The sequence below is a fragment of the Anolis sagrei genome, chromosome 11 (genome assembly GCF_037176765.1).
Source record: "Anolis sagrei isolate rAnoSag1 chromosome 11, rAnoSag1.mat, whole genome shotgun sequence".
Classification (NCBI taxonomy): domain Eukaryota; kingdom Metazoa; phylum Chordata; class Lepidosauria; order Squamata; family Dactyloidae; genus Anolis; species Anolis sagrei.
In genome coordinates this window covers 22,817,728-22,842,828 of record NC_090031.1, presented here as the reverse complement: position 1 = coordinate 22,842,828, position 25,101 = coordinate 22,817,728, and the positions used below count along the sequence as shown (strand labels likewise).

At 41.9% G+C, this 25,101-nt stretch overlaps 1 protein-coding gene across 3 annotated transcripts in view; it reads right to left on the bottom strand.

The window, feature by feature from the left end:
- The window catches only part of GGNBP2 (gametogenetin binding protein 2), a 52,155-nt gene extending 35,011 nt beyond the window's left edge, over positions 1-17,144 (bottom strand). For 2 of the 3 annotated variants that reach the window (XM_060757029.2, XM_060757030.2), the window contains exons 1-2: positions 16,931-16,999; positions 8,635-8,769 (exon numbers count right to left, since the gene is read on the bottom strand). In XM_060757029.2, the coding sequence (XP_060613012.2) occupies positions 8,635-8,727 (93 nt within the window). In that variant the 5' untranslated portion in view covers positions 8,728-8,769; positions 16,931-16,999. Of the gene's footprint in view, positions 1-8,634; positions 8,770-16,930; positions 17,000-17,023 lie in introns of those variants that run through there. The other variant, XM_060757031.2, reaches the window with a different exon arrangement.
- Positions 17,145-25,101: the final 7,957 nt, after the last annotated feature.

The window sequence follows — 25,101 nt, the reverse complement described above, 5'->3', positions numbered from 1 at the left end:
GGACCACCTTGACCAGGGACCACCTTGACCAGGGACCACCTTGACCAGGGACCACCTTAGGGACCACCTTGACCAAGGAGCACCTTAGGGACTACCTTGACCAGGGACCACCTTAGAGACCACCTTGACCAGGGACCACCTTGACCAGGGACCACCTTGACCAGGGACCACTCTCCAACATTAGTACCAAAAGGGTTACGAATCAGTTTTTGGGCAACTTTAGATTCAGTTTGGTTATTTGGGATGCTGCTTCAGAAAACTGCATTGGATAGACCACATCAGCTCTAGCTTCTGATACAGAACATATGCCACTCAGTAGTCGCCATCTGCACGCCCACAGAAAACCATATTTAATAAGCCCTGGCACTATTAAATATGGTTGCAATGGGTGTAGTAACAGTAAGGCCATATTTTTGTTCTTGTGGACACTGGTGGTCCATGGATCACAGGTTGGGAACCACTGCTCTAGAGGAATTCTTCCAATGCAAGTCTATGCCATGCAGAAACCAAAAGACAAATATAGGCCGTCACTGAGTTACAAACATCTGACTACAAAAGACTCCTAGATAAGAACGGGGCTGAGACAACAGGCAGTGAGCAAAATGGGCTCCTTGGAAGGGACATTCACTCGTGAAATTGTTATAATCATGGGGAAATGGGGTCTCCAATGAAGCTTTATCTCAAATTCTTGTTTACACAACAAGCCAATTTTTTTTCAAAATCCAATTCTCACAGGGACAGAAAGTGAGGAGGAATCTTCTGAACAGAGGCACAGGCAGCAAAGGAAACCCCACAGGAGTGTAAGCCCTCTGTTACGCTATCCAAAACATGAGTGTGTGTATATATGTATGTGGAGCCCCCGGTGGCACAGTGGGTTAAACTGCTGAGCTGCTGAACTTGCTGACCAAAAGGTTGGCAGTTTGAATCTGAGGAGCAGGGTGAGCTCCCATTGTTGGCTCCAGCTTCTGCCAACCTAGCAGTTCAAAAACATGCAAATGTGAGATCTGCGGAAAGGTAACGGTGCTTCATGCAGTCATGCCGGCCACATGACTTTGGACACGTCTACGGACAATGCCGTCTCTTCAGTTTAGAAATGGGAGTGAGCACTAACCCCCAGAGTTGGACACAACTAGACTAAATGTCAAGCCGAAACCTTTACCTATGTATGTGTGTGTGCATTACACTTACAAATGTGCCTGTTCCAATTAACATACAAATTCAATTTAGGATCAATCCTACAGAACCTCTCTAGTTCGCAACTTTTTCTGCTGTGTTAATATAATATATTGTATACACATATAATATTGATAATATTATAATGTAATACAATCTATATAAATAAAAATGTAATGTTAGTTTATGGGATTAATATAACTCAAAAACAACTGGACAAATTGACACCAAATTTGGACACAATACACCCATCAGACCAATGAGTGACCATCACTCATAAAAACACTGAAAAACACAACGGAAGAGACTTAAAAAGCCAAAAAACAAAAATACATTACAACGCATGTGCAAACTCCCAGATACACACGAACACACATATATATATATACACAAATATAAACACACACACACACGCATATATACATGCACAAAACACATATACACAGACTGGACCACAGCAACGTGTCGCAGGGACGGCTAGTATTATTATAATAATACAATATAATTATAATATAATAATACAATATAATAAGATCATCCGGGGAGGCCCTGCTTTCAGTCCCGCCATTATCACAGGCACGATTGGTGGGGATGAGAGACAAGGCCTTCTCGGTGATTGCTCCCCAGATATGGAACTCCCTTCCTGGTGAAATCAATCAATAAATAAATATAATATAATATATTGTATGCACATATAATATTGATAATATTATAATGCAATACAATATAATACTAATAATAATACAATATAATAATTTTATATTTCATATTACATGTACTATTACTAATAATATTACAGTATAGTGGTATAGTACAATATAGTAATATATGATAGTAATATTGTGCTGTGCTAATTATATAAATAAACATTGAATGTTTGTTTGTGGGATTAACATAACTCAAAAACCACCGGGCGAATTGACACCAAATTTGGACACAATACACCTATCAGGCCAACGAGTGACCATCACTCATAAAAACAAACACACACACAGCAGAAAGGACTTAAAAACCCAAAAAGCCAAAAAGATATTACAGTGAATGCATGAAAATGACTCCCTGGCCCCACCCCCCTCTATTTTTATTTGAGCGAAGTGTGAATGTTACAATTGCTACCTGGATTACCTTTGTATAGCCTTGCACCTTAAAGCCAGCAAGAAACCTTTGGTGGGAGGCGTTCCCTAGCCCAGATTGTTCCATGTCTGGAAATCTTCTGTTTTCTGAGGGCCACAGCAACACGTGGCTGGGTACAGCTAGTAATATAACATATTGTATGGAGCGGCGTGAGCTTCCGCTGTCAGCCCTAGCTTTTGCTAACCTAGCAGTTCGAAAACATGCAAATGTGAGTAGATCAATAGGTACCGCTCCGGCGGGAAGGTAACGGCACGCCATGCGGTCATGCTGGCCACATGACCTTGGAGGTGTCTATGGACAATGCCGGCTCTTCGGCTTAGAAATGGAGATGAGCACCACACCCCAGATTCAGACATGACTGGACTTAATGTCAGGGGACAATCTTTACCTTTATGTACAAATAACTTATAAGCCGCTCCAAGTACCCTTCAGGGTGAGAAGGGCGAGATATTAATGTCGTAAATAAATAAATACCGGTAATAAATAACTTGGGAACTGCCTGAAATGTTATGGGATTCGGTTATGGCCACAATTTCAGATAATTGCCACCAAGAGAGGAACAAGACCTGCATATATTGGGGTCCTATTATACCAAAGTGGCTTCATATTTTAAGTTTTGTTGGATCCTCACTCTCCAGTGCTCGCACAATCCCAGTTTCAACCCACAGTTACACAAGTCCAGCGTTTTTTTTAAAAAAGCACCTCTCCCTAGACCTGACGCTCTATAGGGCAAAGGCCTTTTGTTATTTGTTATTTACTTTGGGCAAAGTCGGGCAGCTTCGAGGATCACTGTTTTCTACAGCCACACATATAAAAAGTACTAGAAATCACAAATGGATGCCAGGGGCCGCCGTCCCCACACAAGGCATGTCAATATTAAAAGCAAAGGATTTGTTTACTGGCCTTTCAATGGGAAGAGAGTTTGTTCACACTCCACAATCAGGCGCCACCAAGAAATGGAGCCTCTAGCCCAGCGTTTCGCAACCTGGGGGTCACAAGGGGGTGTTAGAGGGGTCGCCAAAGACCATAAGAAAACATAGTATTTTCTGTTGATCATGGGGGTTCGGTGTGGAAAGTTTGGTCCAATTCTATCGGTGGGGTTCAGAATGCTATTTCATTGTGGGTGAACTATAAATCCTAACAATTACAACTCCCAAATGGCAAGGTCTATTTTCTCCAAACTCTACCAGTGTTCACATTTGGGCATATTGAGCATTTGTGCCAAGTTTGATCCAGATCCATCATTGCTTGAGTCCACAGTGTTCTCTGGAAGTAGGTGAACTACAACTCCAAAAAACTCAAGGTCAATGTCCACCAGATCTTCCCAGTATTTTCTCTTGGTTATGGGAATTCTGTGTGCCAAGTTTGATTCAATTCCATCATTGGTGGAGTTCAGAAGGCTCTTTGATTTTAGGTGAACTATAAATCCCAGCAACTCCAGCATTACCAAACGACAAAATCAATCACCCCCAACCTCACCAGTATTCAAATTTGGGAGTATTGGGTATTTGTGCCAAATTTGTTCCAGTGACTGAAAATACATCCTGTATATCAGATATTTAGATTACGAATCATAACAGTAGCAAAATTACAGTTGTGAAGTAGAAATGAAAATAACATTATGGTTGGGGGTCACCACAACATGAGGACCTGTACTAAGGGGTCGTGGCATTAGGAAGGTTGAGAACCACTGATCTAGCCCATTTTGTAATGTATTTCTCACACAATATATATATAAAGGGAAGCATGCATATAGACACAAATATATTATTCTGCCAAGCATGACTGCCTGCAAAAACCCCACACACATATTCAGAAGAGTGTCCCATGTTAAATAGGTTTACTGTACTTCTTTGATTCTAGGGTGCACTCCTCCCCATTATAAACATCTCTAAGCATGGGATGCATCTTAGAATCGTGTACACACACACATACACACACACATATATGCACATGTATTTGAAATTATAATGAAAGTGTGTCTTCCAATCAGTGGCATGTCAGAAGTGAAAAAATATAGCATAGTGAATGTTTTTGTACACATTTTCTATATGCCATACAGAAGTGTTTTGTATACTTTTGGATTTGCGTGTGTATATTATTTTTATTGGCCCCCGGTGGCGCAGTGGGTTAAAGCACTGAGCTGCTGAGCTTGTTGATCGAAAGGTTGCAGTTTCGATTCCGGGGAGCGGCGTGAGCTTCCGCTGTCAGCCCTAGCTTCTGCCAACCTAGCAGTTCGAAAACATGCAAATGTGAGTAGATCAATAGGTACCGCTCCGGCGGGAAGGTAAGGGCGCTCCATGCAGTCATGCCGGCCACATGACCTTGGAGGTGTCTACGGACAACGCCGGCTCTTCCGCTTAGAAATGGGGATGAGCACCACACCCCAGAGTCAGACATGACTGGACTTAATGTCAGGGGACTACCTTTTACCTATTATTATTATTATTATTATTATTATTATTATTATTAAACTTTATTTGTACCCCGCTACCATCTCCCCAAAGGACTTGGTGCGGCTTACATGAGCCCACAACACAACAATAAAACATAGCAACAGTAATACAACAATAAATAAACTCATAAACAGAAAATAGCAATAAACATTAACAAACATTAACGACGTTTAAAATTAATTATTTTTTTTTAAAAAAAATGCTGGGCATGACCAGGTGACATATAAACAGGATAGAAATTTTGGAGAGGGATAGGGCGTGCAGACAATCCTATATATACACACACATACACTTTTATACACTTTCGTATGTGTGTATGTATGCAGCAAAAGGTAAAGGTTTCCCCTTGACATTAAGTCTAGTCATTTTCAATGCTGATATCCATTTCTAAGCCAAAGAGCCGGCATTGTCCATAGACACCTCCGAGGTCATGTGGCCAGCACAACTGCATGGCACGCCATTACCTTCCCACCTTTCAGTCAGCAAGTTCAGCAGCTCAGCGGTTGAACCCACAGTGCCGTCAGGGGGCCCGTGTGTGTCTGTGTATGTATACAGGTTATATTGTTTTTATATCACATTTTAAATGTTTTAATTGTTTTCTAATTGCTTTTAACTATATTTTTATCACTGCTAAGACGTTGAATCGCTGCCGACTGTGAACCACCTTGAGTCGTCTCCAAGCTGAGAAAGGCGGCATACAAATTCGGTAGGTAAATAAATAAATAAATGTGTGTTTGTGTGTATACTAGCCATCCCCTGCCACACTTTGCTGTGGCCCAGTCTGCGTATATGTGCTTTGTGTGTGTATATGTGTGTGTATATATTTGTGTATATACATGTGTTTGCGCATATATATGTGGTTTTGCACAGGCGTTGTATTTTTTTTATTTTACGGCTTTTAAGTCCCTTCCATTGTGTTTTTCAGTGCTTTTATAAGTGACGGTCACTTGTTGGCCTGATACATGTGTTGTGTCCAAACTTGGTGTCAATTCACCCAGTGGTTTTTGAGTTATGTTAATCGCACAAACTAACATTACATTTTATGTATGTGTGTGTGTGTGTGTGTGTGTGTGTATATATATATAATTGAAATTATAATGACAGTATGTATCTTACAATCTTAGAAATCAAGAAATATGGCATATAGAAAACACTGAAGTGCTTTTGTATACTTGTGTGTGTGTGTGTGGATTGAAATTATAATGACAGCATGTATCTTACAATCTTAGAAATCAAGAAATGTGGCATATAGAAAACACTAAAGTGCTTTTGTACACACACACATACACAAACACACAGGGGCCATGGTGGTGCAGCGAGTTAAACCGCTGAGCTGCTGAACTTGCTAACCGAAAGGTAGGCGGTTCGAATCTGGGGGAGTGAGGTGAGCTCCTGTTGTTACCCCCAGCTTCTGCCAATGTAGCAGTTCAAAAGCATGCAAATGTGAGTAGATCAATAGGTACCGCTTCAGTGGGAAGGTAACAGCCGGTCATGTATGAGACCGACTACATATACAAATAGGGTTGGACTGTATCTGTGGATTCCGCATCTGTGTTTTCAGTCATTTTTTGCTAAAAATCCTGGATTTTGGCACTTTATAAAAAGGGAGACCCTTTGCTATATCACAGGATTTGAGTGTCCGGGGACAATGGGATTTGCAGCCCGGAAACATCTGAAGGCCCAATCACAACATCCATTGTAGCCCAAGAAAGGAAGGAGCCTGAGGCTGTTAGGAATTCTGGGAGTTGAAGTCCAAAACACCTGGAGGGAGGGCCCAAGTTTGCCCATACCTGCTTTAAGTCCTAGTTGGTGGACCCCATTTGTTGCTTTGCCTTAGGCAGCAAATATTTCCAAGCAGTTAACACAACTGCTAAGCCCCACCCAGGACAATAATAATATCCTTTCTATGTCCCCGAGTCTCAGCAAGTGGCTTCTTCGCCTTTAAGGGAAAATAAAAGGAAGGGAACTTCCTCCCCTTTGGGTCCAAGAGAAAGCCCCACCCCACACAAAGCCAGGCCCCACCGTGTTCCCACATTCAAGGGGAGGCGGGGAGGCAAGCAAGCGCAATACTGAAGCAAGAGTTGTTAATGGAGAGGGGTGTGGGAGGGGGGTGTCACACGAGAAAGGCGGGATGAGAACTTTCCCTAAGGAAAGAGAGGACTCCGTCCCTGGAAGCCTACACCTCCAAAGCCATTTCCCTCCCCAAGAATACTTTTAAATAAAAAAGACAGAAAATAGGAGAGAGAAAGAGATAGAAACCAGTTTGAGCCGGGCTTCGGCACAAATAAGTGACGCAGGCAGTGGTTCACCTTGCACAGCTGCAAGAGGGATTGAGATCTCTAAAGGTTAGGGGGAAGGGAGGGAGGGAGGAAGAGAGGGAGGAAGATAGATAGAGAGGGGGGGGAGAGGAGGGAAAGAAAGAAGGAAGATAAGGAGGGAAGAAGGAAGGAAGGAAGGAAGGAAGGAAGGAAGGAAGGAAGGAAGGAAAGGGAGGGAGGAAAAGAAAGGACGATAAGGAGGGAGGGAGGGAGAGAAAGGAAGGAAGGAAAGAAGGGAGGGAGGGAAGAAGATAGATAGGGAAGGAGGGAAGGAGGAAGGAGGGAAAGAAAGAAGGAAGATAAAGAGGGAGGGAGGGAGAGAGAGAAAAGAAGGAAGGAAGGAAGGAAGGGAGGGAGGGAGGGAGGAAGATAGAGAGGGAGGGAGGGAGAGAGGAGGGAAAGAAAGAAGGAAGATAAGGAGGGAAGAAGGGAGGGAGGGAGGGAGGGATGAAAGAAGGAAGGGAGGGAGGGAGGAAAGAAGGGAGGGAGGGAGGGAAGAAGATAGATAGGGAAGGAGGGAGGAAGGAAGGAGGGAAAGAAAGAAGATAAGGAGAGAGAAAGAGAAAAGAAGGAAGGAAAGGAGGGAGGGAGGGAGGAAAGAAGGGAGGGAGGAAAGAAGGGAAGAAAGATAGATAGGGAAGGAGGGAGGGAGGAGGGAAAGAAAGAAGGAAGATAAGGAGAGAGAGAGAAAAAAGAAGGAAGGAAAGAAGGAAGGGAGGGAGGAAAGAAGGGAGGGAGGGAGGGAGGGAAGAAGATAGATAGGGAAGGAGGGAGGGAGCAGGGAAAGAAAAAACAAAGATAAGGAGGGAGAGAGAGAGGAAAGAAGGAAGGAAGGAAGCAAGGAGGGAGGATAGGGAGGAAGGAAGGAAGATAGGGAGGGAGGGAGAGAGGAAAGAAGGAAGAAAGGAAAGAAGGGAGGAAGGAAGGAAGGGAAGATAGGGAGGGAGGGAGGAAAGAAGGAAGGAAGGAAAAAAAGAAAGAAAGAAGATAGGGAGAGGAGAAGGAAGGAAGGAAGGAAGGAAGGAAGGAAGGAAGGAGGGAGGGAAAGATAGACAGACAGACAGACAGACACAGACAGACAGAAAAAGCAAGCAAGCACACCAGCACAGGGTAGTTGTTTTGAAGGCAGAGGAAAGTTCAGGAACTGATTTGGGGCCAAGCTGGCCAACCGACACATCAGCAGCCGGGACCAAACCTCAAAACCTTTGGCCTCCTGCCTTTTTTCCCAAGCCTAAAGCCCTAGCTTTGCTCCCAGACACCCGCTTCCAAAATGGCTACGACCGTCTCCGGGTTAGGCCTCCTCCGTATGTGCGTGTGCATGTTCCCACCCCTTGCATGTGTGCAGATCTGTGGCGAAAAGGACAAGAAAAACCAACACGAAGCCCCTCCACCACCACAACCTCCCACAGTGTGTGTGCCCAAGCAGTGCCCTCCGAGGCGGGGCCCTGAGGCCTTGCCGAAAGAGGAGGAGGAGGAGGAGGGTGCCCCCATTTTGGGATTGCAAAACACCCTCAACGCAGCAGCAGCATGGCAAGGGTTGTGTTGCCACTCACCGTCAGGGTGTCGTCTATGTAGAGGGGGATCTGGCGCCGCTCGAAGGGGAATTCTTCCTCCCCGTCTCTGCACACTGCCACCAGGCGCGCCATCGCTGCTGCTGCTGCTCTTGCTTCTTCCTCCCAGCGCCGAGCCTGAAAACAGCCAAACCCCAGGCAAGTAAATACCAGAGAGGACTTCCTTCTGCACTTTCGCCACAAGAGGGAAGGAAAGGAGGCAGCGGGAGCGCATCGCACGATTCGACACTCATGTGCCCATCCAGAAACACCTGGCAAACCCCACTGCTCTTCCCTTCCAAAGGAGGAGGAAACAACAATCACTGGACATTATTCTCACTACTATTTCTAGAGTCAGTAAAACATAGGAAGGACACACTTTAGCAAGCAGGCTCTGGAATGTGTCCTGTGTTAGAAGAAAGATCTCCGCACAATGCAGCCCTCATTTGGAAACAAACACACACCCCCAAGCTCTGAAAAGACACCCGAGGCCCAGATTGTTTGTTTGAAAAGCCTTCCTTTTCAACCAAACAGCAATTTTAAATTTCATTTTCACCATTTGGTTCAGTGCACACCAAGCATTACAACTGCTCGCAGGATAAGATGATGAAATGACAACTTAGAAGAGGAGCAGGCAACATGTGGCCCTCCAGACAGCCTTCTCATCCCCCTCCATCCTAAATGATGGGATTTGTAATCCCAAATCCTCCTGAAGCAAAGCAATCGCCCAGTTTCCCAGGTTTTGACACCTGCCACAAGCCAAAAAGATACACCTCATTCACGCTAATCAGGAATTTTAAACTCGTGTCTCGAGATCACTACATTTCAATCTTTGTTCTGTGCACTTTGTAAAAATAGGTTTAAAGATGTGTATTTTATACAATCCTGATGATGATTTATGTGTTTTCAGCTATGTTGTAACCCACCACAAGGAGAGGCAGGTAAGAAACATTATTATTATTACTATTATTATTATTATTATTAACTGCAGTCTTCTTGATCATATTTTATTATTCTTCTTAATCAGGTATTATTAATCAGGTATTATTAATATTATAACTACTGACTGCAGCCTTCTTGACTGGCTATTATTATTATTATTATTGACTGTAGACATTTTGACAGGCTTTTATTGTTGTTGTCATTGTTCTAAAGGACAGCATCCTTCTTGATCGGCTATAATTATAATTATAATTATTATTGGAGCCCCCGGTGGCACAGTGGGTTAAATCCCTGAGCCGGCAGGACTGAAGACCGACAGGTCGCAGGTTTGAATCTGGGGAGAGGTGGATGAGCTCCCTCTATCAGCTCCAGCTCCTCATGCGGGAACATGAGAGAAGCCTCCCACAAGGATGATAAAAACATCAAATCATCCAGGCGTCCCCTGGGCAACGTCCTTGCAGACGGCCAATTCTCTCATACCAGAAGCGACTTGCAGTTTCTCAAGTTGCTCCTGACATGATAAATATATTATTATTATTATTATTATTATTATTATTATTATTAAGGACTGCAGCCTTCTTGACCAGCTACTACTATTATTATTGACTGTAGACTTTTCGATAGGCTTTTATTATTGTTGTAATTGTTCTAAAGAACTGCATCGGCTATTATTATTATTATTACTATTATTAATGACTGCAGCCTTTTTGACTTGCTACTATTGTTGTTGAGGACTACAACCTTCTTGATCGGCCATTATTAAGGACTGCAGCCTTTTGACTGGCTTTAATATTGTTATTATTGTTCTAAAAGACTGCAGCCTTCTTGATTGGCTATTATTATTGAGGACTGCAGCCTTTTTGACCAGCTTTAATATTGTTATTTTTGTTCTAAAAGACTGCAGCCTTGTTGATTTGCTATTATTATTATTGCTGTTGTTATTATTATTATTAAAGACTGCAGCTTTTTTGACTTGCTACTATTGTTGTTGTTACTGTTGTTGAGGACTGCAGCCTTCTTGATCAGCTATTATTATTATTATTATTATTATTATTACTGGCTATTATTGTTGTTGTTGTTGTTAATAATAATAATAATAAATAAATAAATAATAATAACAACAACAACAGCCAATCAATAAGCCTGCAGTCTTTTAGAACAACAATAACAATATTAAAGCTGGTCAAAAAGGCTGCAGTCCTTAATAATAATAATAATAATAATAATAGCTGATCAAGAAGGCTGCAGTCCTCAACAACAGTAACAACAACAATAGTAGCAAGTCAAAAAGGCTGCAATCTTTAATAATAATAATAACAGCAGCAATAATAATAATAGCAAATCAATAAGGCTGCAGTCTTTTAGAACAAAAATAACAATATTAAAGCTGGTCAAAAAGGCTGCAGTCCTTAATAATAATAATAATAATAAATAATATTAAGGACTGCAGCCTTTTTTGACCAGCTTTAATATTGTTACTGTTGTTCTAAAGGACCGCAGCCTTTTTGACTTGCTACTATTGTTGTTATTGTTGTTGAGGACTGCAGCCTTCTTGATCGGCTATTATTATTATTATTATTATTATTATGGAGCCCCCGGTGGCACAGTGGGTTAAACCCTTGTGCCGGCAGGACTGAAGACCGACAGGTCGCAGGTTCGAATCCGGGGAGAGGCGGATGAGCTCCCCCTATCAGCTCCAGCTCCCCAAGCGGGGACATGGGAGAAGCCTCCCACAAGGATGATAAAAACATCAAATCATCTGGGCGTCCCCTGGGCAAACGGCATTGCAGATGGCCAATTCTCTCACACCAGAAGCGACTTGCAGTTTCTCAAGTCGCTCCTGACACTACAAAAAATTATTATTATTATTATTATTATTATTATTATTATTATTAAGGACTGCAGCCTTTTTGACCAGCTACTATTGTTGTTATTGTTGTTGAGGACTACAGTCTTCTTGATTGGCTATCATTATTATTATTATTATTATTATTATTATTATTATTAAGGACGGCAGCCTTCTTGATCGGCGATGATGATGATTTTGCAATGTTGATTTATACTCTGCTTTCTTTCTACAAAAGCGACTGAAAACGGTCTTGCCACGCATTTCAGCACAAACCTTCCGCTTTTCACTCTAATAGGAGACTCCTATTTCACCAATTCACCCAGAAGAATAAACTATATTTCATAACGTTCCAACAAGAAACCAGGGTCAGATTACACTGGCAAATGTTATTTCGCAGAAGCGACAAGGCTGAGCACACTTCTCCATGTGCCACATGAAAAGGGATATCTCTCTAGATCAATCTGGCCAAGAAAACCCTGAGACAGCTTTACATCAGAAAGGACTCAAAGGAACACAACACAACAAAGCACATCTAGCACAGGGGAAAGTCAGGCAAAACCCACAGGCCTTTTAAAGGGCCAGTGTTCTTCTTTTCGGGCTTTCCCACCACCTGAAAATCCAAACCTCCTTTAACTCCAACCATAATAACTTTCTTTTCAGACAGGCTTTTGAAAGAGGCATTGTGAAGTCTGAAACAGAGGGTGCTGATTGATTATAAACCATATTTAATACTCTTATGTTTCATTCTATGTGACAGTTTAAACATTCTTAGCCAGTCTGAGTCCCTTTGAAAATAATAATATATAATACTAATATAATACTTATAAGACATATAATAAAATACTAATAATACGAATATAATACTAATACAATATAGATTATAATAAAATATAATTATATAACAGTAACATGATATAATTATATAATACTAACATGATAAATATGGTACTACTATAATACTAATATATAATACAATAAAATGATATAATAAAATACAATAAAATATGACACTAATACAAAATATAATACTATAAATATAAATCTATAATACTAATGAAATAAATACAACTATAATACCAATTGAATCTTTGCCATATTTATGTTGGGCTCCACCTTGAGTCCCCTTTGTGGTGAGAACTAACAATAATACAATATATTGTCGAAGGCTTTCATGGCCGGAATCATTGGGTTGTTGTGGGTTTTTCCGGGCTATACGGCCATGTTCTAGAGGTATTTTCTCCTGACGTTTTGCCTGCATTTATGGCAATTATTATTATTATTATTAACTTTATTTGTACCCCACTAGCATCTCCCGAAGGACTCGATGCGGCTTACAAAGCCCAAGGCCTCAAAGCACAACATAACAATACAACACCTAAAGCAAATTAAAAACAGTTAAAGCAATATTAAACAACAAGCAATAAGACAATACACCAAGACACTATAAAATTGAGGATGCTTGCCATAGATGCAGGCGAAACATCAGGAGAAAATGCCTCTAGAACATGGCCATATAGCCCGGAAAAACCTACAACAACCCAATAATACAATATATAACATAATAATGTATTTAAAAAACCTAAATATATAATACTAATATAACAAACATACTATAATACTATAAGCCACCTTGAGTTGCCCTAAGGCTGAGAAAGGTGGGCTACAAATGCTGTAAATAAATAAATAAATAAATACTCATACAATATAAAATAAAATAAATTGATATAATAACATGTAAAAGTAATATAAAATATACTAATATAATACTAATAGTATAATATATAATAAAATACTAATATAATAATACTAACATAGTACACATACTAATATAATACTAATACAATATATAATAAAATAAAATATAATTATATAATACTGATATAATAAATATTGTTCTGGGATCAGAGTGAAGAGAGGGGCCAGGAAGGCGGTTCCATCTTGTCTCCTGCACTGTACTAATTATATAATATAACATAAAATCATAGAATTGGAAGAAACCTCATGGGCCATCCAGTCCAACCCCCTGCCAAGAAGCAGGAAAATTGCTTATATTGTATATACACATAATATTGATAATATTATTATGTAAGACAATATAATACTACTAGTAATAATAGATTATAATTATATATTTTATATTACATGTAATATTACTAATAATATTACAGTATAATGTTATAGTACAATACATAACACTACTATTGTGCTATACTAATAATATCATATATTGTATTTACATATTGCTTGTAAGCCGCTCTGAGTCCCCTTCAGGGTGAGGAGGGCAGCATATAAATGTTATAAATAAATAAATAAATATAATACAATACAATATGTAATAATGAAATAAAATTATATAAAATATTTATTTATTTCGCATCAAAAGCATTGCATCAATTAGTATAAAGCTGATAAAAATAGAAGGAACGCAGGCAGCTAAATATCTTTTGACCAAAAACAGGCAACAGCAACGGCATTGTCTGTAGCCTCCAACCATTCTTCCTCTGTACATGAGGCAGGGCATAGTGGACAAGCATACAGATGCGGAGTTGTCTGTTCTGCTCCACAGTCACACAAGGTGTGGGAGTCTTTTAGGTCATGCCATTTTGCCAGATTGCCTTCTAATCTGCCTACTTAACTAATAACAAAATATAATACTAATACAATATAATCTATATAAATAAAATGTAATGTTTGTTTGTGGGATTAACATAAATCAAAAACCACTGGACAAATTGACACCAAATTTGGACACAATACTAGCCCAACAAGTGACCATCACTCCTAAAAACACTGAAAAACACAAGAGAAGGGGATTACGAAGCAAGAAATTTTACCATGACATTTTAATGATGACACCTTTTAACTTAATCAAGTTTGAATGCACGTTAGTTAACTATTATGGGAGTCTTAGGATAGTGATTATTGTCTATTTGTGTACGTTTTTGTTTTTGTCTTTAATGTTGATAGTGGACTAATCAATAAACTTTGCACGCACAACAGAAGGGGCTTAAAACTCCAAAAAAGCAAAAAGACGCTACAGCACATGCGCAAAAGGACTCCATCTGGCAAACAAAAAACACAAGAGCATATCCACATTCTCTTTCAGACTACAGTTCCCAGCATTCCCTAGATCAGGCCCTTTAGGAGAGGAGGAGGATCCAAATGCACTGCTTCCAAGCTGCAAGCTTTCATCCCCTTGGATTTCTTTGAGAGCATCCCAATCTCTGCATGTTTCCAATTTGCTATTCCTAGACTGCAACTCCCAGCAATCCTCCAGATAGATTAGATAGAGATAGATAGATTGATCAGGAGGACTGCTGGGAGTTGCAGTCCAAGGATAGGTAGAGAAGGAAGAAAGAGGAGAAAGAGGAAGGGAAAGAAAAGGTAGGGGGGATGGAAGGGAAGAGAAGGAAGGAGAGAAGGAAAGGGACGAACTGACGGATGGAAGGAAGGAAGTAAGGAGAGAAGGAAAGAAAGGGAAGGAAGGAAAGAAGGAAAGAGGGAGGAAAGGAAGGAGAGAAGGAAAGAAAGGTAAGGAAGGAAAGAGGGAGGAAAGGAAAGAAGAAGAGAAGGAAAGAATGGGACAGAAGGAATGAAAGAGGGAGGAAAGGAAAGAAGAGAAGGAAAGAAAGGGACAGAAGGAAGGAAAGAGGGAATTAAAGAAAGGCATGGAAGGAAGAAGGAAGGAAGGAGGGAAGGAAGGAGAGAAGGAAAGAAAGAGGGAGGAAAGGAAGGAAGGAGAGAAGGAAAGGAAAGAGGGAGGGAGGGAAGGAAAAAAATTGAAGGAAGGAAGGAAAGAAGGAAGGAAGGAAGGGAAGGAAGGAAAGAGGGAGGGAAGGAAGGAGAGAAAGAAAGAAAGAAAGAAAGAAAGAGGGAAGGAGAGAAGGAAAGAAAGGAAGGAAAGATGGAGGAAAGGAAGAAAAGAGGCAGGGAGGGAAGGAAGGTAAGAAAGGGTAGGAAGGAAGGAAAGAGGGAGGGAAGGAAGGAGAGGAAGGGAGGGAAGGAAGGAAAGAGGGAGGGAAGGAAGTAGAGAAGGAAAGAAAGTGAAGAAAGTAAGGAAAGAAGGGGAAGGAAAGAAAGGAAAGGGGGAGGGAAGGAAAGAGAGAATGAAAGAAAGAGAAGGAAAAAGGGAAGGAAAGGGAAGGAAGGAAGGAAGGAAGGAAGGAAGGAAGGAAGGAAGGAAGGAAGGAAAGAAAGAGGGAGGGAAGGAAGGAGAGAAAGAAAGAGGGAGGGAAGGAGAGAAAGAAAGAAAGGAAAGGAAGGTAAGAGGGAGGGAAGGAAGAAGGAAAGGGAGGGAGGGAAGGAAAGAGGGAGGGAGAGAAGCAGAGAAGGAAAGGAAGGGAAGAAAGTAAGGAAAGAGGGGGAAAGAAAGAAAGGAAAGAGGGAGGGAAGGAAGGAGAGAACGAAAGAAAGAGAAGGAAAAAGGGAAGGAAACGGGGGGAAGGAAGGAAAGAGGGAGGGAAGGAAGCAGAGAAGGAAAGAAAGGGAAGAAAGTAAGGAAAGAGGGGGAAGGAAAAAAAGGAAAGGGGGAGGGAAGGAAGGAGAGAACGAAAGAAAGAAAGAAAGAAAGAAAGAAAGAAAGAGGGAGGGAGGGAAGGAAGGAGAGAAGGAAAAAAGGAAAGGAAGGAAAGAGGGAGGGAAGGAAGGTAAGAAAGGATAGGAAGGAAGGAAAGAGGGAGGGAAGCAGGGAAGGAAAGAAAGGGAAGAAAGTAAGGAAAGAGGGGGAAGGAAAGAAAGGAAAGGGGGAGGGAAGTTAGGAGAGAATGAAAGGAAGAGAAGGAAAAAGGGAAGGAAGGAAGGAAAGAGGGAAGGAAGGAAGGAGAGAAAGAAAAGGAAGGAAGGAAGGAAGGAAGGAAAGAGAGAGGGAGGGAGGGAAGGAAGGAAGGAAGGAAAGAAAGGAAAGGGGGAGGGAAGTTAGGAGAGAACGAAAGAAAGAGAAGGAAAAAGGGAAGGAAGGAAGGAGAGAAAGAAAAGGAAGGAAGGAAGGAAGGAAGGAAAGAGAGGGAGGGAAGGAAGGAAGGAGAGAAGGAAAGACAGGGAAGGAAAGAAAGAACCAGGGAAGGAAGGAGAGAGGGAAAGAAAGGGAAGGAAGGAAAAAAAGAAAGGGAGGGAAGGACGGAAGGGAGGGAATGAAGGAAAGAAGAGGTAAGGAAAGAAAGGGAAGGAAGTAAGGAGAGAAGAAAAGGAGAGAAAGATGGAGGGAAGGCTGACCACAGCAATGCGTGGCGAGTATAGCTAGTAATATAATAAAATACGAACTAATTATTATTACTGTCATTATTATTATTATTGTTAACCACCCCCAGTCCTGCAAATAGGCAGGGAAATAGGGTGGGAAAGAGGTAAGGGGAACTTTTCACTTCCCTCCTTTCTCTTTCCAGCCTTGACTGACTGCCATGGCTCGAGGGCCTTCCAGGCCCAAACCAGGCCCGAGTGGAGAGAGAGGGAGGGAGGGAGGCCTGAAGGCATGGGGAAGCTCTTCCCAGCACCACAGGGGACTGTTTGGACCTGTTCTGAGATGGCGAGGGACTCAAGGAGGCAGGAGCAGCGGGCCTCCTCTCCCCATGGCAACCTCCCCCTCGACGCCATCCATCCTGTTACCTGTCTCTCCCCTTATTGACTCTTTCCTGTCAGTGCGGCAGAGCCTCTCCAACCAGCCGAGGCGGAGGCTTTTTGGCCCTCCTCGCTTCCCTTCCTTCCCTCCCAGCCCCTCCCTTCCCTGCCAGGAGGGCACCGCTTAAGGCCTCCGAGTTTGGGCTCCGCCTCCTCTCGCGAGACGCCTGCCTTTCCCAACCGCTACGGAGGCCACGCCCCCGCCGCCTCCCAAGCCACGCCCCCCTCCCAGCTCCACCAACTGCCTCGGCTATGCAAATCGATGCCCTCGACGCCACGCCCCTTCTCCGCCAGAGCCGTTATTCTGGCTCCGCCCCTATTTTCCCCCTTGTTATGAAAGAGAGGAAAATAAGATCCGGCTGAGGGGGGCCTCCCACGCATGCGCAATCAATACACCCTTCGAGTCTTCTTCATTTCTCCTTCCGTCCGCTCTCAAGTCCTTCCGCCTCGAGAAATAGTCCCCCAACTCTAGATTTCTGTAAGTTTTTCGGGCTGTCTGGCCAAGTTCAGGAAGCATTCTCTCCTGCATTTATGGCAGGTGTAAATATGAGATATAGGAAGCATATAGATACATATATATGCTTCAATGACAGGCCGAGCTTCTCGTATGTTGTCATCAGCATATTGGAGTTCTATAACAGATGTTGTAGGTCTTCTGAATGCGCACAGACAACGTTGTCATCAGCATATTGGAGTTCTATAGCAGATGCTGTAGATCTTCTGAATGCACACAGATGACATTGTCATCAGCATATTGGAGTTCTATAGCAGATGCTGTAGGTCTTCTGAATGCACACAGACGACATTGTCATCAGCATATTGGAGTTCTAGAGCAGATGCTGTAAGTCTGAATGCGCAGAGACGACATTGTCATCACCATATTGGAGTTCTATAACAGATGTAGGTCTTCTGAATGTACACAGACAACATTGTCATCAGCATATTGGAGTTCTATAACAAATGTAGGTCTTCTTCTGAATGCACACAGACGACATTGTAATCAGCATATTGGAGTTCTATAGCAGATGCTGTAGGTCTTCTGAATGCGCACAGACAACATTGTCATCAGCATATTGGAGTTCTAGAGCAGATGCTGTAAGTCTGAATGCGCAGAGACGACATTGTCATCACCATATTGGAGTTCTATAACAGATGTTGTAGGTCTTCTGAATGCGCACAGACAACGTTGTCATCAGCATATTGGAGTTCTATAGCAGATGCTGTAGATCTTCTGAATGCACACAGATGACATTGTCATCAGCATATTGGAGTTCTATAGCAGATGCTGTAGGTCTTCTGAATGCACACAGACGACATTGTCATCAGCATATTGGAGTTCTAGAGCAGATGCTGTAAGTCTGAATGCGCAGAGACGACATTGTCATCACCATATTGGAGTTCTATAACAGATGTAGGTCTTCTGAATGTACACAGACAACATTGTCATCAGCATATTGGAGTTCTATAACAAATGTAGGTCTTCTTCTGAATGCACACAGACGACATTGTAATCAGCATATTGGAGTTCTATAATAAATGTTGTAGGTCTTCTGAATGCGCACAGACGACGTCATCGGCATATTGGAGTTCTATAACAGATGCTGTAGATCTTCTGAATGCACACAGACAACGTCATCAGCATATTGGAGTTCTATAACAGATGTTGTAGATCTTCTGAATGCGCACAGACGACATTGTCATCAGCATATTGGAGTTCTATAGCAGATGCTGTAGATCTGAATGCACACAGACGGCATTGTCATCAGCATATTGGAGTTCTATAATAGATGTTGTAGGTCTTCTGAATGCGCACAGAAGGTGTTTAGAGTGGCTTGGAGGTCTTCTGAATGCGCATAGATGACGTTGTCATCAGCATAGAATCATAGAATCAAAGAGTTGGAAGATACCTCATGGGCCATCCAGTCCAACCCCCTGCCAATAAGCAGGAATATTGCATTCAAATCACCCCTGACAGATGGCCATCCAGCCTCTGTTTAAAAGCTTCCAAAGAAGGAGCCTCCACCACACTCCGGGGCAGAGAGTTCCACTGCTGAACGGCTCTCACGGGCATACTGGACATACCACCTACACCTTGTTGGTCCTCCAAGGAAAACCTTTTAATTTGAGATGAAGGCATTCCTTCTTCTGAATGCACACAGATGACGTTGTCATCAGCATATTGGAGTTCTATAACAAATGTAACTTTGGTTTTGGCTATCAGTCTGCTGAGGTTAAATAGCTTGCCATCTGCCCAATATAGGAGCCCCCTATATAAGCCTAGTGGAGTTCTATAACAGTTACTGTTGGTCTTCTTCTGAATTCGCACAGATGACGTTGTCATCGGCATATTGGAGTTCTATAACAGATGCTGTAGGTCTTCTGAATGCGCACAGATGATATTGTCAACAGCATATTGGAGTTCTATAGCAGATGCTGTAGATCTTCTGAATGCGCACAGACGACATTGTCATCAGCATATTGGAGTTCTCTAATAGATGTAGGTTTTCTGAATGAGCACGGACAGTTGTCATCAGCATATTGGAGTTCTATAACAGATGCTGTAGGTCTTCTGAATGCGCACAGATGACATTATCATCAGCATATTGGAGTTCTATAACAGATGTTGTAGGTCTTCTGAATGCGCACAGATGACATTGTCATCAGCATATCGGAGTTCTATAACATGTTGTAGGTCTTCTGAATGCGCACAGACGACATTGTCATCAGCATATCGGAGTTCTATAACATGTTGTAGGTCTTCTTCTGAATGCGCACAGACGATGTTGTCATCAGCATATCGGAGTTCTATAACATGTTGTAGGTCTTCTTCTGAATGCGCACAGACGATGTTGTCATCAGCATATTGGAGTTCTATAGCAAATGCTGTAGGTCTTCTGAATGCGCACAGATGACATTGTCATCAGCATACTGGAGTTCTATAACAGATACTGTAGGTCTTCTGAATGCGCACAGACGACATTGTCATCAGCATACTGGAGTTCTACAGCAGATACTGTAGGTCTTCTGAATGCGCACAGACGACATTGTCATCAGCATATTGGAGTTCTATAACAGATGTTGTAGGTCTTCTGAATGTGCACAGACGACATTGTCATCAGCATACTGGAGTTCTATAACAGATGTTGTAGGTCTTCTGAATGCGCACAGACGACATTGTCATCAGCATATTGGAGTTCTACAGCAGATACTGTAGGTCTTCTGAATGCGCACAGATGACATTGTCATCAGCATATTGGAGTTCTATAACAGATGCTGTAGATCTTCTGAATGCACACTGGCTTAGAAATGGAGATGAGCACCAACCCCCAGAGTCGGACAACGACTGGACTTAATGTCAAGGAAAAACATTTACCTTTACCTACTATCTATCTATCTATATGCACACACATATATAACGTTCTTGGCATATATTTATATTTATTTTTAATATCACACCTTCGGCCACCAGGCAATGATGCTGGTAAAGGGGAGAGAGAAGAATAAACCACACAGAAACTCCGCAACTTGGCGTTCACACCATGAAATACACTTATCTCAGCCTCTGTGTCACCTTTCTTATATTTGTTTGTTGGAGGGTTCAGTTATAAATGTCTGTATATGTCTCTTTGATGTATGAGGGTTGAATGAAAAGTAATGCCTCCACCTTCGTAACTCCTCAACAGATGACAGTACTGGTATGCAGCAGGTACTGGCTTGTTCAGTAGACTCTCCTCATTGAATTCTTGACAGCCGAAGGTGTGATTCATCAGAGAATGCAAGCTGTTTATGGTGATTGTGTTGATATGAGTACTGTGCGTTGTTGGGCAAGTAAGTTTAAAGATGTTGAGGTGGGAACATCTGACTTGCGTGACAAACAAAGAGTTTGATGTCCTGTGACAGCAACCACTAAGTTTCACAAGAAAAGGGTTGACATATTGATTCAGGATGATCGTTGTATCACTCAGAGAGAAATTTCAAGCATAATCGGCATTTCACAAGAACGTGTGGGTCACATTATTGCTTTGCTTGGCTATCGGAAGATCTGTGCACGATGGGTACCCAGGAGGAGAGAACTGTGAGACAAGGTTGCGAAACAGAGTGATGACTTCTTCTGTGACGGGCTTCAGAAAACTTGTTCATCCTTGGCAGAAATGTATCCAATCGTCTGGTGATTATGTGGGAAAGTGAATAGTGTGGTATTGCTTTGTTTGACTATCGGAAGATCTGTGCGCAATGGGTCCCCAGGATGAGAGAACTGTGAGACACTGATTGCGGAAACAGATTTGTCGGCTTCTTCCGTGGTGACTTCAGAAAACTTGTTCATCATTGGTAGAAATATATCCAATTGTCTGGTGATTATGTGGGAAAGTGAATAGTGGTATTGCTTTGCTTGGCTATCGGAAAATCTGTGCACGATGGGTCCCCAGGATGAGAGAACTGTGAGACACTGGTTGCGGAAACAGAGTGACGACTTCTTCTGTGACGGGCTTCAGAAAACTTGTTCATCCTTGGCAGAAATGTATCCAATTGTCTGGTGATTGTGTGGGAAAGTGAATAGTGGTATTGCTTTGCTTGGCTATCAGAAGATCTGTGCACGATGGGTACCCAGGATGAGAGAACTGTGAGACGCTGGTTGTGGAAACAGATTGTCGACTTGTTCCGTGATGACTTCAGAAAACTTGTTCATCATTAGCAGAAATGTATCCAATTGTCTGGTGATTTTGTGGGAAAGTGAATAGTGGTATTGCATTGCTTGGCTATCGGAAGATCTGTGCACAATGAGTACCCAGGATGCCGACGCCTGAAACGAAAGCACACAGACTTGAAACTTCAGAGACTGGATCTCACCACCATACAACATTCTCCATACAGTCCAGATTTAGCACCTTCTGAGTTCCATCTCTTTCCGATAATGAGAGAAGATCTGCAGGGACATCATTGTGTTTCTGATGAAGACATTGAGAGAACTGTGAGACGCTGGTTGTGGAAACAGATTGTCGACTTCTTCCGTGACTTCAGAAAACTTCGTCGTTGGCAGAACTGTATCCAATTGTCTGGTGGTTATGTGGAAAAGTGAATAGTGATATTACTTTGCTTGGCTATCGGAAGATATGTGCACGATGGGTCCCCAGGATGCTGACGCCTGAAATGAAAGTGTACAGACTTGAAATTTCAGAGATTGGATCTCACCACCGTACGACATCCTCCATACCGTCCAGATTTAGCACCATCTGACTTCCATCTGCTCCCAATAATGATTTGCGGGGACATCATTATTCTTCTGATGAAGATGTTGAGAGAACTGTTTCATTGGAACGTGTGGGTCACATTATTGCTTTGCTTGGCTATCGGAAGATCTGTGCACGATGGATACCCAGGATGAGAGAACTGTGAGACAAGGTTGCAAAACAGAGTGTCGACTTCTTCTGTGACGGCTTCAGAAAACTTGTTCGTCGTTGGCAGAAACGTATCCAATTGTCTGGTGATTATGTGGGAAAGTGAATAGTGGTAGTTAAAGAACACATTCTAAGGATTATTTTTTGCGTTTATTAAAATATTCCCATCCAAACCCAAGTGATGAAGGTGGAGGCATTACTTTGTAGGTGTTTAAGGCAGGTTATGTCCGTACTACCTAGAAGGGAGATCAAAGCAACATCGGAGAGTTGATCCCACCGAGCTTAAACTTAACTTCTAAGGAACCCAGCACAGGATTGTTCTGCCATATCCATTGCACAGAAAAGACTCAAATAGTGAGAGAACAAGATATTGTGCATCCTGACTCTACTCAAAATAGTAAGACTTCTTTCCAAGTATGCTTATGTATACATATATGTATACATATATACAATATGTATATTTGTTACATACCTCGCTAACCATATTGGGCGATGCACTACCAACCGTCCTCCGGCCAGGAACCGTTATTTGCCTAATTAGCGACAATATGTATAATAACAAAGGGGTGAATTGCTAGCCTTAACTCACCCGGAACTGAATGACTTACTTTATTACATAGCGTCGGAAATGGCAGATTATCCCATAATGACTTTTGTTGGCCATGGTTCTACGCAGGACTGGTCATTGTTGGGGCTGTGACCTCGGCGGTGGCAACCAATCAGGCTTTGCTCTTTGCCTGACGAGCCCATTGGCTGAGAGGGGCTTCTCCTCTTCCTCCCTCCAGCCAATCATAATGGTGGGAATATGCCCTGGTCCCAGAATCCACCAACAGAATAAGAGACATCCAATTCTATTGATACCGTATCCATCAGGACCCACCAAAAAGGGCCGGGCTTTAGCACAGCAGGTTAATCACCAGCTATTATTATTATTATTATTATTATTATTATTATAGGATTCCACCAGGCTTTGAAGCTGCAAGGCTTTACAATGCTAATAATAATTCAATATTATAATTATAATTATATATTTAATTACATGTAATATTACTAATAATATTACAATATAATGGTATAGTGCAATATAGTAATATATACTGATATTGTACTTTGCTAATAATATAATATATTGTATGAAAATATATATTGTAAGCCGCTCTGAGTCCCCTTCAGGGTGAGAAGGGCGGCATATAAGCGCCGTAAATAAATAATAATAAATAAATAATCAAAGTGGCCAATGGCAATATTCAGACTTGCCTCCAACAGACGAAAGTTCTTCCTCCCACCCTGGACATCATTCCACAGATATATAAACCTCACTTGCCTAGTTTCCAACAGTTCTCATCACTCTGACGATGCCTGCCAGTGCCACAGATGCAGGCAAAACGTCAGGAGAGAATGCTTCTAGAACATGGCCACATGTATAAATATGTGAGAGGAAGCCACAGGGAGGAGGGAGCAAGCTTGTTCTCTGCTTCCTTGGAGACTAGGACGCGGAACAATGGCTTCAAACTACAAGAGAGGAGATTCCATCTGAACACGAGGAAAAACTTCCTGACTGTGAGAGCCGTTCAGCAGTGGAATTCTCTGCCCTGGAGTGTGGTGGAGGCTCCTTCTTTGGAAGCTTTTAAGCAGAGGCTGGATGGCCATCTGTCAGGGGTGATTTGAATGCAATATTCCTGCTTCTTGGCAGGGGGTTGGACTGGATGGCCCATGAGGTCTCTTCCAACTCTTTGATTCTATGATTCTATGATTCATACAGCCCGAAAAACCTACAACAACCCAGTGATTCTGGCCATGAAAGCCTTTGACCATACAAAAGGCTGACAGTTCAAAGCCGGATCAGGGTGAGCTCCTGACCTTCAGCCCAGCTCCCTGCCCTCCTAGTGGATTGAAAACAGCAATGTAAGTAGATGAATAGCAACTGCATTAAGTGGGGAGGTATTTTAGGCACAACATTTCGATCAGAAAAAGAAGTTTATGAACAAGGAAAGCTCTTCGGCAAGGAGATGGAGCAACAGCGCCCCCCTGTGGCTGGAACCGAGCACAGCCTCCAAAAGATATTTTTATTAATATTTTCAAAAACCCGCAAAACAGCGAGTCCACTAAAAGCAAACTGCGAAGTAGCGAGGGAACACTGTATGTTGTTTTAAGAAGTAGTTTTATTATTTTTTTATTTATTATTTTTTTATTAATATTTTCAAAAACTCATGAAACAGAGAGTGTGCTAAAAGCGAATCACGAACTAGCGAGGGAACACTGTATGTTGTTTTAAGAAGTTTTTTATTAATTTTTTTAAAATTATTTTTTTACTAATATTTTCAAAAACCCGCAAAACAGCAAGTCTGCTAAAAGCGAACTGCGAAGTAGCGAGGGAACACTGTATGTTGTTTTAAGTCGATTTTAGTAATTTTTTAAAAATTAATTTTTATTAATATTTTCAAAAACCTGCGAAACAGCAAGCCCGCTAAAAGCGAACCGCGAAGTAGCGAGGGAACGCTGTATGTTGTTTGAAGAAGTAGTTTTTATTAATTTTTTATTTATTAATTTTTAATTAATATTTTCAAAAACCTGCGAAACAGCGAGTCCGCTAAAAGTGAACTGCGAAGTAGCGAGGGAACACTGTACATTGTTTTAAGAAGTAGTTTTTATTATTATTTTATTTATTAA